The sequence below is a fragment of the Gobio gobio genome, assembly GCF_949357685.1.
Source record: "Gobio gobio genome assembly, chromosome: 7".
Classification (NCBI taxonomy): Eukaryota; Metazoa; Chordata; class Actinopteri; order Cypriniformes; family Gobionidae; genus Gobio; species Gobio gobio.
In genome coordinates, this window is record NC_137103.1 from 22,481,545 (window position 1) to 22,494,320 (window position 12,776).

General features: G+C 36.4%; 1 protein-coding gene across 1 annotated transcript in view; it reads right to left on the bottom strand.

Annotated features, from left to right (window-relative positions):
• myo16 (myosin XVI) overlaps positions 1–12,776 on the bottom strand; it is a gene marked incomplete at both ends in the record, with an annotated part of 227,562 nt that overhangs the window by 64,496 nt on the left and 150,290 nt on the right. Inside the window, 4 exons of the mRNA XM_079821463.1 lie at positions 6,037–6,209; positions 7,348–7,423; positions 7,627–7,827; positions 11,650–11,802. Of these exons, the coding sequence (XP_079677589.1) occupies positions 6,037–6,209; positions 7,348–7,423; positions 7,627–7,827; positions 11,650–11,802 (603 nt within the window). The remainder of the gene's footprint in view (positions 1–6,036; positions 6,210–7,347; positions 7,424–7,626; positions 7,828–11,649; positions 11,803–12,776) is intronic.

Sequence of the window (12,776 nt, forward strand, 5' to 3'; positions counted from 1 at the left end):
TAAAGGTGATATAATATTGTTTTAAAAACAAAACTGGCTCAAACTGTGCAGTGTACAAAGGAACCGTTTGTTTTTCTTCTGTCAAACAGCTGTTCTGGTGGAAAAAGGACAGACACTGATGACACGGCTCAGTCATTTAGCTACTCAGTAGGAAAGAAAATGATTATATTTCGCAGGCAAACTGCTGGTTTAAATCAAAATCTCTTTGGGGTGCCCTGATTCCCAGAAAACACCACCACCACCGCCACCACATTAAATCTCCTCATTTTCAGGACACACAATACAAGAGATTAAAATTAAATTTGCCACAACTTTTTCATCACATTTTTCTCGTCAAAAGTCAAACCAAACCAACCAAACCACTCATTTGTGATTTTCTGTTTCATACATCATGTTACTTTATATTACTGTCCCACTCACTCTATGGGAACTGAATTACTGCTTATGTAAGAGTGTAACCAGGGTATGTGGGTAACCAGGGGTGCCAGCGGCTCTTGTCCTCGGCGTCTTACATAAGACTGTGCCAATCAGACAGCTCATACACACACACACACACACGCACACAAGCAGACACACACATACTACAGCACTGACCTGACTACAGAGAGAAGAAAAGGAAAGGAGAGATGGCAGTATTAGAGGGTGAATCTTATTAAAAATGTCAAGAACTTATGAGTCATATTTCACCCCAGAATCATAAGAAATTATATTTTGCACAAAGGAAATTAACGATATTGTTTGCTTTGATCACAATATTGCAACGGAAATTCAACCCCAAAATGTCTTAAATATTACAAAACTATGTAGTGATTCTTTTTTTTTTTTTTAAATAACCCAGTAAATTAGACTTTACAAACAAAAGGTACTTAATTTGATTTTTGGAATTTGATGGATGCAAAAGATAAGATTAACCCTCTCGAGTCGGCCGCCGTGCCGGCCTGATTGGCTTGCTTTTTTTCTTATCAGTGCCAAAGAGACTCAAATAACTGTTGTTTTTTATCATTCAGGCAAGTGTTATACATCATTATAATCTGTTAAGTTTCTTTTTTTTTTTTTTTGTGCAGTCACAATAAAAACAAATTGTTGTGCTTTTTGCAAAATAAAGAAATTAAACATGATGCGCGATCTGCAGCCTCTCTGTCAAAGAAGTTCATTCAGATAGTCTTCAGAAAATTACCTCTAGCTTAGTGAATACTTGTCTCACAAATATGAGACATATGTCTAAAGAAACGCTGAAATGTCAGGTTTTAAACACTGTAAACCAAATCAAAAACAAAGATTATGTGTTTATGTATTCCTTTTGAAAGCAGAGAGATGTTAGTCGTTGCTGAGTGGCTCATTATACACTAATGCGACCATGCCCATGAAGTGCGCGCTCTATTGAGATTCAAATACTGAGGCGACGCCCACACACACATCAACTCGAACAAACACATCGACAAACACATCGTGCAAGAGGGCGCACTGAAGCTTTCTTTGTTTAAATTAGCTCAAAATTACTGTCAGATGTAAGTAATTACCTTGACAAACTATACATCATTTAAAAGTTCTAAGACTCAAGCTTCCATTTTTGACCTCTGTTTTATTCTCAAAGTCATATAGTGACCGTAATTTGTAAATATGTGTCAGGAGTTATGAATATGAAAACCATCGGTACCTTCTAAAGATTGTAATATGAGCGTCAGCTGCTCTCATTCATAAAAAAATTCTTCATACTTCATACTGGCAGCTGGAGGGCACTCTCCATGCACATGTAGTCCATATATAGCATGCATGAAAAAGATACCATGTGACATTGACATAAACACAAGGGGGTAATCCAGCCCCCGGAAAGTGTATCTTCCATAGGGGCGGCCATTGCTAACCAAGCCATCCCCTGCTGCTTGCATCCCATTGACTCCCATTCCTTTTGGCCTCACTTTGACAGTGAATATCTTTACATCTGAGGCGTTTAAAGACTCCATTTGTCCATTGTTTATTTCTAAACAAACACGACAATGTATAAAATGCTCCATTACCTTGTATCTTACACTATCGCCCCGTAGAAGCCATTTTTGTAAAAAGTAGGCTAACGATTGCGTCATAACCACGCGACTCCGTCGCGCTGTACCGTATAGACCCAAGGAGAAGCTCGCAGGCAATCTTTTACGGTCTATGAGGCAATCGGGGGGACGTGGAGGCATAAACGCCAATAGAAATGTCGCAAATCCTACTTCATTCATCAAAAGTTGCTCCTGCTCACTCTCTCTGTCTCTACAAGATTCGGGGATTCAGATTTTACGTTGCACAACTACTAGAAGACTTGCCACTGTTGGACAGGTTGCTCACGTCACATCTACGTCGTCAAGCTCAGTTTGAGGCTGCGCAGTACGCTCAGCCATCAGGAAGTGAGTGCTTCTACCTGACTTAAATTTTCCCTGTCGAAGCCTATGGGGTCGCTGTGTCCATTTCTTTTACTGTCTATGCATAAACAGCTTCCAGAAATCCTTCTAACATGCAGATAGACACGTTTGAAGATAATAAACACACAATCGCGACAATATATATCTGTGTTATTTATACCATGTTGGGTGTTTTCATAATAGATTATATTTATAACGCAATGCTACTCGAGCTTTTATAATTATGCAAAATATTGTAAAATATATTTTCTGTCTGATTTTTTGATCCAAAGCCAAATGAGATCACATAAGGTTATTTAAAACATTTGACTTGTGATATAAAGTAAGTTTGGAGTAAAAACATGGTTTTAATCTCATTAGCTAGTTTTAATAATTTGGTGTAATAAATCAAATTGTTGTGGCAGAGAATATAGATTGTTTTAAGTTATCTGGTCTACCTTTATGAAGCAACTCTGCACTGTGCCCAAGCAGAATTTCTCCTTGGGGGATAAAATAAAGTTAACTAACTAACTAAGCAAAAACTCACTTCATTTTGACCCCCCCTTTTTTATGTTCAAGATTTACAAAAATTATATAATGAGAATGTACGACATGAATCCATTTTCCAAACCGTGTTTTTGTCTTACCCTGAATCATTATGGTACACTTATAATAAGTGTTTATATTGGGACTATTTCAGACCAGACTGGTAGGAACCGCTGCGGAGGTGCACAGTCCCTGCGTGACTCGCCATAGACATAAATAGAGAGAAGTAGCTCCGGCTGCTATCTTCACCGCAAGACACATGCAGTTCTGTTTATTAACCGCTGGAGCGCAAAACGTTACGGACTGCAGCTTTAAGCATAACCACTTAAATACAGTAGATGTAAAAACAGTTGTGTCACATTATGACAAACTATCAGCAAAAAACTCAAAACAGCAATACACATGACATGGGAGAGAAAAAAATGCATTCTGAACATTCGCTCCCATGACTTAATTTGTGGCCAATTTTTTTTAAGTTGTTCTCTCATTTTTGGTGGCCACGTTTTACTAGCTTAATTTCACTAAAACAAGGCAACAAACATGGACTCAATTTATCTAAAACTAGGGAACAAATGAAAAAAAATGTTGAAGGTCTAAATCAATGCAGTTTCAAAAGGGCTTTGAAGGGCTTCAGAGGCTCTGCGAGATCCCAGACGAGGAATAGGGTCTTATCTAGCGAAACCATCGGCTATTTAAAAAAAAAAGTCTATACTTTTTTTTACCTAAATTGCTCCTCTTGCGCTGCTCTGCGACTTGCCAAGGATTGCGTAATCAAGTCAGAATGGTCACGCTAGACTTAGGCAGAAGTACCGCCCCCGTGTTTACAAAGCACACGTGCGAAGACTAATACAGACCTCCTTTAGCAAAAAAAAAAGGTAAAGCAACGATGTTTGGACGATTTGGAGTGTTTTTTGTTAAAGGGTGTTTGTATTAGTACTCGCACGTTCGCTTGGGGCGGTACTTCTGCCTACGTTAAGTGTGACCTTTCCGTTGTGATTGCGCAATCTGTGGCGAGCCACAGAGCAGCGCAAGATGAGCAATTTAGGTTAAAACGTATGTAGTTTTATTTAGAAAATGGCAGATGGTTTCGCTAGATAAGACCCTATGCCTCTGAAGCCCTTTGAAACCACATTGATTTGGACCTTCAACATTTTGGTTGCCATGGAAGTCTATGATGTGGAGAGAAAACCTGGAATGTTTTCCTTTTAAAAAACTGAATTTCTTTTCGACTGAAGAAAGAAAGACATGAACGAACATCTTGGAAGAGATGGGGGTGAGTAAAATATCAGGACATTTTCATTTTGAAGTGAACTAACCCTTTAATGTACACGTTGCTGTTTAAATTGTAACGCATATAAAATAATCGGTCACACTTTAGATTAGGGTCCAATTCTCAGTATAAACTATAACTATTATTAGTATTACGACTATTACGACTTTTGCCTTAAAATCCTAATTACTGCTTATTAATAGTTAGTAAGGTAGTTGTTAAGTTTAGGTATGGGAAAGGATTAAGGAATGTAGAATATGGTCATTATAAATTAAAGTGCTACCAAATAATATTTAATTAATATATACATACACATATAATTACATTTTAATTTAACTTAAAATGTTTTACAAAACAGTTTTGGACCCTCAACTGAAGACCCTTAGTAAAGACGTAAACTATTTTGTTCTCATACTATACAGTGAAAACCCCCCCAGTGATTTATTATTTAACTTAAGTATGTCTACTACTTCATAGAAGTATTTGTTCATTTCAGATTTTTTGATTTTGATTTTGTGGTGAATTCTGTTTTTGATTCACCCAAGAAGTCAGCTCAGAACTAATGGCTGTGACAGAAAGAATGTAAAATGAGAGACTTACAGCACATCATCGAAATACAAACTCAGTCTGAGAGAAAAACAGACTGCGAGTATATGAAAGGGAGGAGGGTGATTGAGAAATGCAGCAGATGTGGAGCTGTGTGAAGAGCAAACAACCCGAGTGACGCATCTGTGTGTTTGTGTGTGTTTGTGTGACGTGGTCGGTTAAAGCCCTGTGTTTTGAATGGGATATCTGGCTATGGAAAGCTGATCAATGAACAATGTATTTGGGGTAACGGTGTCTAATTTAGGTCACTTCCTAGCACAGGCTCGATAAGCTAAAAATAAAACCGCTTGGAAAAAGGCACGGTTTGTTCTGGCTTGTTTGTTCATGGACTATGTCCGACTTGTTTGTGGCAGTGTCATGTGGTGTATGATCGTCACTGTATGCGTTTGTGGAGGATTGTAAAGTCACACCGAGTACAAACAACGCTAGTTCAGAAACACGTCATAGTGGATGGAGGGAAGCCTATCTACAACACGACACAGACGCTCAGAAACACAATACACAAAGGTCTGTTCACACGTCTGATGTGACCAAATGACGACGAGAAAAAAAGGATTGGTTGATTCTATTGTTGAATATCCAAAACAACATTAAAATATTTTAAGCAGCCAATTTATTCACATTAAATCCAATGTTGAATTTTCTCCATTCTTTCAATTAATCATTATTGTTTTTGTCACAATAAAAACAAACAAAACATGTAAAAAACAAGTAAATAAAAAATATCTTTATAAAATATTTGTTTTTTGTTGTTTTTAATAAACACAAATATTTTTTTTATAAAATATAATATTTTATATAAATATTGATAAAAATATATTTAAATAAAAAAAATTACAAACAAAATGCTAATTTTTATAATAAAATGCCTTAAAATATATAAAGAAATAACATATTTTTTAAACGTATTTAAGTGCATATTTATAAAATATGTATTTATTTTATTTAAACAAAAACAAACAAATAAAAAATAATAATAATTTGCAAATGTGTCAAAAATGAACAAATAAATACTACTTAATAAATATATTTTATAAAATATGTATTTACTTATTTTTGTTTTATTTGTTGTTTTAATAACTAAATAATATTTTATATAATTTTATAAAATATTATATAAAATATAGATTTAAAAATATTATTTACATTTATTTAAAATAAATACTTTGCAAATAAACCCAAATTAAACGGGTGTCAAGAGGCTGTGAAGTTTCCACTGTTGTATTGTGGTACCTTGTTCAGTTCCACATATTTCTTGGCATCTCTGGCAGGATTTAGTGTAGCACTCTTGTTAAGCAAAGTGCCTTTGGGCCCACGAAGCTTCATCCGCTGGTGGTGTGGAACCAATGAGCCAGTCTGAGTCAGCTTACACTGGAACATTTGATGGATGAGCACGTTCTCACTTGCTGCTCAGGAGGGAAGAGAGAGATGGAGAGAGAAAATAAACACAAGGCTACACACGTTTGGAGCTTAATTACGCCAGGCGCCAGAGCTAATTGTCTCCCCTTATTTACACCATCCCCCATGAACACCCTAACAAACAACATAACAGCGCCCCATTCAGATCTCAACGTGTGCTCACGCTCCTGCCTCATGCCGACCTCTGACCTGCTTAACGTGGGGGGGGGGGGGGGGGGGGTGTTATACGGAGTGAGCGTGGAAATGCACTGCAGCAGGTATGAATGTTAAGATCACAGTTCACACGTCTACAATGTTGAGGAGTAACTAGATGTTAGTTAATAGTGACGCAGCTTAAGTGACTGAATTTTTAACCCTTTGCAATTGTGTCATACGCATAATGCTCCTCAGCGCACAAAAGACTTGACTCACCACGAGTTTAACAGTCTAGAGTTAGAACGTATAGCACAAAACCAATATTGGGTAAAATAGTACATTTGTTTTTACACTAAATTATGTTTAACAGTACTTTAAGCTATTTAAAGTGTTCTATTAATCAACGTTTCTCTCCAATTGTTCACCATCTTAGATTGATATTTTTCATTCAAGGCAATGCATTAACCCTTAAACACATACGTCTTTATCGACCCGGGACTATATAATAAATTAATACAATTATAATAGAATGTCTGTTTTCTATTTTTTTTTCTTAAAAAAAAAAAAAAAAAAAATTGTGTGTATAGGGTATAGGGTCGATTAATAATTTAATCTCCTATGACTCAATAAGTGCAATTCACCTTTATTCCTCAAGGTAGCAATTTCTGATGTTTTACTCATAATTATAGCAGGCATAAAACAAAAGAATACACAAATGAAATGGCTCACTGATTTACTGCAGATCAATAAATGCAGCCTTTGTGGGCGTAATAAACTTTCAAAAACATAAAAAAAAAAAATCCTTGCCAATCCCAAACTGTAGTGTATGAATGAGTGATCTCAGTCAAAGTCTAATTTACTCTTGCTGTGACAATTTATTTTATTGTAGTAACAATACTATAGTAACTCTTTTGATAGAGGCTACAGTTACCACGGTCAAATTTTTGACCATATAGAGGTTGACAATAGCACAAAACTCCTAATCCTTACTTTTCATAACGAACAAGATGTTTTGGGGAAGAACATCCTTGTTCTTGTCCAATGAGCCCGTCAGGTCGTAGGTCATCTGCAATAAAGGACACACAAACACACGCGAGTTCAGCGCTAATAATAGCCCTCACTCTCAGCATGACATAGCATGTTGATTCTCCAGAGGGCTTCTCGGAAGTGTGTGACTATGGATTTGTGTTTGTGTGCGAGTCCCCGGCTGAGCACATGACCGTGAACTCAGCATGAGCATGTGTGAACTCGCAGTTTCCCGTAACCCACCTTGCCGGCATAGTGAGTGACAGTAAACGATGGCCCCTGGTCTTTGGGTGGGGGGTTCCCGTTGCCATCCTTGGTTGTGAGGGAGACGGCGTCCGTACAGGAAGAATCCAGCTGTATCTGCAGTCGCTTATAAAGGTTCACTTCACATGGCCTGAGGGATTGACTCTCCTCATCAATGATGCACAGCAAACCCTGAGGCTTCTGTAACACACACACACACACACAATTACACCGAGGGCTTTTGCGGTAAAATGAGAAAGGAATAATGTACAGTAGGATGGTCATTAGCGCAATATAAAATCAAAGGTGATCAAAAATCAAATTTTAGCCTAAAGGGGGTTATTTTATGATAACGAGCAGTTAACTGTATATTTTCCTTCTTATTCCACAGCTATTTCACAATTAAATACAAGTAGAAATTATTATATTATGTGATAAGAACATGTGGGACAACAGTCAATAATAGCATTCAGTGCCAATTATATATATATATATTATATATTATAAAAATATCTGACTGCAGAATGGAAGGATTGACCAAACAGAATCAAGTATTCAAGAGAGCAGTGTAATAATAATTTACAATGTAAGAACTGCTGAAAAATCATAATAGCACAAACAAACACTGCTGAGTGTGTTATTTGTCCCTATTTGCATAATTGTTTCAGTCAATCAAAAGAAACCGGCCTACATAAACAAGAACATTGTACATACTTAGAAAAGTATGATGATGTTGCCATGCATTTTTTTATATATGCTACTATGTAAAATGAGTAGATGCAGAGCCGGCTCTCCCTATAAGCGAACTAAGCGGCTGCTTAGGGCCCCGCCACCACTAGGGGGCCCCCTAACTACAGATTGCACTCGCCAGCGTCGCCGCAGTTTATCACGCAAGACGCTCAATTCGCGTCATTCGCACCGCGCGAAAAGCGCCTTCCGCGCCGCGGGACCTCCAGACGCGCGTCAACGCGCCTTTCCATTGACTTAACATTGAAATCAAATCACTCGCGCCAGACGAGTTTGCGTTTGGTGTGAACGCAGCATAACGTTAGCTGTCCGTCGATTATGCTGAATCAACATTGCTTGCGCTATGGTCCAGCCGTCGGCCCCAGCTCTGGGCTACAGAACGCGTAGAGACAGACCCACCTCCTATGAATGTATTTTCTTTTTAACAGTTAACGTTACATGACCTACACTAGTTCTGGGAAAGAAAAAACCGAAAAATCTTTGTCTCAATAGACGCTTATTACAATAAAAAAATAGTTTAAGAACATTCGAGAGAAAGAAAGTAATAGGAAGAGAAAGAGCAATCATTTGACAGTCAAAATCAAAATGAAGTTTAAAATAAAGCGGTTAAATACAAGCTTTTTCTTATGGTCTTAATTGAATAGGCAATTAAAGATTATTAATAAATATTAATCTATATACTATTATGAAATATTTTATATAGGCTATTGTTAAGCTAAATCGCCCAGACCATTTAAACCTAAAGAAAACACAGTGTCCTCTCTGAAACATTATTGAATGATGATCGATACAAGACACCTAAAAGCAAAATGGATTTGTGGTAAATTTTAGTAAAGAACACTGTAAAAAAAGCAGGTCCCCAATTGAAAATTTTCTAGTGAGCGATCACATCTAAATTTTTCAGTTGGCCAAATTGAATTAATGTGAATTGATGCATTTTAATTCAATTACATTTCAAGAAATTAAATTTGGCCAACTGAAAATTTTAGATGTGATCGCTCACTAGAAAATTTTCAATTGGGCACCTGATTTTTTTTTTTACAGTGAATGTATTACTGTATGCAATCATAAAAGGTAAAAAAATATCTCACTCCATGCTGTGAAGGTTTAAAATATGAACAGTATGTAAGAGTTAATCAACCAATAATTAAATAATATAATTTAACATTGGATTTCTTTTAATTTACCCTTAACATAATTGTAAAAAACTAAATGTCACTTTCTCAGGAGGAGCCATTCTTAAATATGTTGGTGGTCGTGGAGAAACATTTCATGAGGCTGACACAAGTAAATATTTCCCACTGCCTTTCTTTTGAATAGTTTTGTGCGCAACTTCAACATAGCTAATTTTCCTCTTGCCAATAAAAAATTTAGTTTTATAATCATAATTCACTATGTTGTCTAATTGTACTTTAATATTAATTTAAAATGAATGTGTTTTATCTACTCTGCATACTGTATTTATTATTAATTATATTGTAATCTCAACAGCTGGAGGAGGTGACTCTACTGCTGCTTCAGTAGAGCATAGCGAGCCGCATACCACTATGGCTAATGTTGTAAGTGAGCTATATATTGTTAATGCTAAATTATTAATATTTATTTGTTTACAACAAATTGACCTTAAATTTGCAAATCTATAATCTTTACTTTTACTGTTTCAGTGAGTGTACTTTAATAAGCAGTAAAATAATTGTAGGCAATCATGTTAAAAGATATACAGATGAAATGTGTAAGTGTTAGATTGTATACAGTTGCTGGTTTGCAGGTGCAATACTCCATTATTCACTGCAAGGCAGGGCCCCAAAATTATCCTGCTTAGGGCCCCCAGATTTACAGAGCCGGCCCTGAGTAGATGACATTAAATACTTTGATCTTGTAGTTTACATGTGGCATGACATACTTCATCTAATACTATTATATATATAATTCACGATTACAGCACCTTTGCTAATTATTTTATAATGCTTTATAACAATTTGCATATTCATATTAAGAGATTAGAATTCTACGTTTTTTCTAGAATTTCATCTTTAAAAATGTATTTTACACTGCAGAACCCTTTAAAAATAAACAAAAAACAAACCACAAAACAAAACAAAAATAAAAATACAAACAAAACAACAAAAAACAAAACAAAACAGTCAAACAAAACAAAAAGACAAAACAACCAGAAACACTAAACAAAACTAAATGACAAAACACTAAACAAAAAGGACAAAACAAAAATTAAAACACTAAACAAAAAAAGACAAAACACTAAACACAAAACACTAAACAAAAAGAAAAAACGAAAACAAAAAGGACATAACTAAAACAAAAAAATGACAAAACACTAAACAAAACAAGACAAAAACTAAACACATAAAAACAAAACACAAAACAAAACAAAGACAAAACACTAAACAAAACCAAAATGACAAAACACTAGACAAAAAGGACAAAACAAAAAACTAAAACAAAAAACACTAAACAAAACAAAAAGACAAAACAAAAACAAACAAAAAACACGAAACAAAACATACAAACAAAAAATAAAACAAAAAGACAAAAAACTAAACAAACAAAAAAGGACAAAACACTAAACAAACAAAAAAGGACAAATCACTAAACAAAACAAAAAACAAAACCAAAACTTTCATGAGGTTTTAAACTTTCCCTTATACATTTATATAAATATGTGTTGATTTAAAGAAAAAAAATGTATCCACAGCCCAAGGGAAAATAAATGGTCCTTTCTAAATCTTTTACAATAAATTTAGCAGACTTGGTCGAGGCAGTTTATCAGTAAGAGATGTGCGAAAACATGAAGTAGACCACTGTAAAACCCCCTCAAATGTACGCAGAATATATGGGGTGAGGTAGAGCACAAATGTGTGTGAGGCGAGACAAAATGAGCTTATGTGTGTAAACTGCTGTGTCACCTGGTCTCAGCCAAAGGGAGAAGTCATTTCATGACTCATAAAAGGGTCACATCTGACGAACGGCTAATAGAGTCATAGTCTAAAAGATGGGCTTTATCACATCTTTGCGACACCTAAGGGAATTCAATGCACCTGGATGCGCGTTACTCTTATAAAAGAGTCAGCAAGCACATCAGTTATTGAGTCAGTAAATGAAGAAACAGCAGCACCAGCAATTAAAGAGACAACAGAGGGGCTCTTGTACAGGGTCAACAGCCTCAGGGTGGGGAAAAAGCTTTCCAGCTTTCTGGAGAACTTATTTCCTCTCCCTCCCTCCCTCCCTGGCTCTCGGAAAGCCGCTCCGACTGTGTACCTGGAAGAAGTAGTCCAGCACCGCTGTCTGGTTGCCGAGGGAGCGTAGCGTCTCCATGGCAACCCCCTCCTGCAGACATTCCTGCTGCTCTTGCTGGAAGAGCACCTCTGCTGTGTACTGCCGGATCCGCTCATTTACCATGTTAACGCACAGCTACAGACAGAAAAACACAAGAAAAAAAGCCTTTGTTAAGCTCTGTACTTACATGTGGACACTAAGAAGAATAAATACACTTTCACTGAAGCATTGATCAATTAATGTGTTAATACATCTTTGTTTACACGTGGTCACACAATGTTTCTCATTAAATTCATAAATGGTCGAGTACAGTAGGGCATGTTCCACAATTATTGACACTTTTTGGAACTTTTATAAAAATAAACAAGTACAAGTTTGAAAAGTGGATATGCAGGAAAATTCTGTCAATTTCCTAGAAGTAATTTTCACCACATTTCAAGTTATTATTGTAGTGTTTTATTTATTTATTTATTTATTGCTAAATTTGACTAGAAATTAAAATGATCTTTTTTGTTCTGCTGTGTCTTGATTTTTTTCTTTTCATGCATTACATGTCATATATTGTCTCAAGATCTTCATTGACACTGTTGTACAGTAACTTTATTGTTTGGTGGAAAGATGGATCATATATAATGATAATATATTACTATAATTACAGTTTGTGTTTAAATACGACAGACAGACTGAACGACAGACATATGGACGGACAGACAGAATTGTGAGACAGATGGAGAGATAGATGGACCAACAGACGGCGATAATTGTGAGATGGACGGATGGAATTGTGGGATGGACAGATGGACAGAATTGTGAGATGGACTGATGGACGGAATTGTGAGATGGACCGATGGACGGAATTGTGAGATGGACCGATGGACGGAATTGTGAGATGGACCGATGGGATGGAATTGTGAGATGGACCGATGGGACGGAATTGTGAGATGGACTGATGGACGGAATTGTGAGATGGACCAATGGGACGGAATTGTGAGATGGACCGATGGGACGGAATTGTGAGATGGACCAAAGGACAGAATTGGGAGATGGACGGAATTGTGAGATGGACCGATGGGACGGAATTGTGAGATGGACCGATGGACGGAATTGTG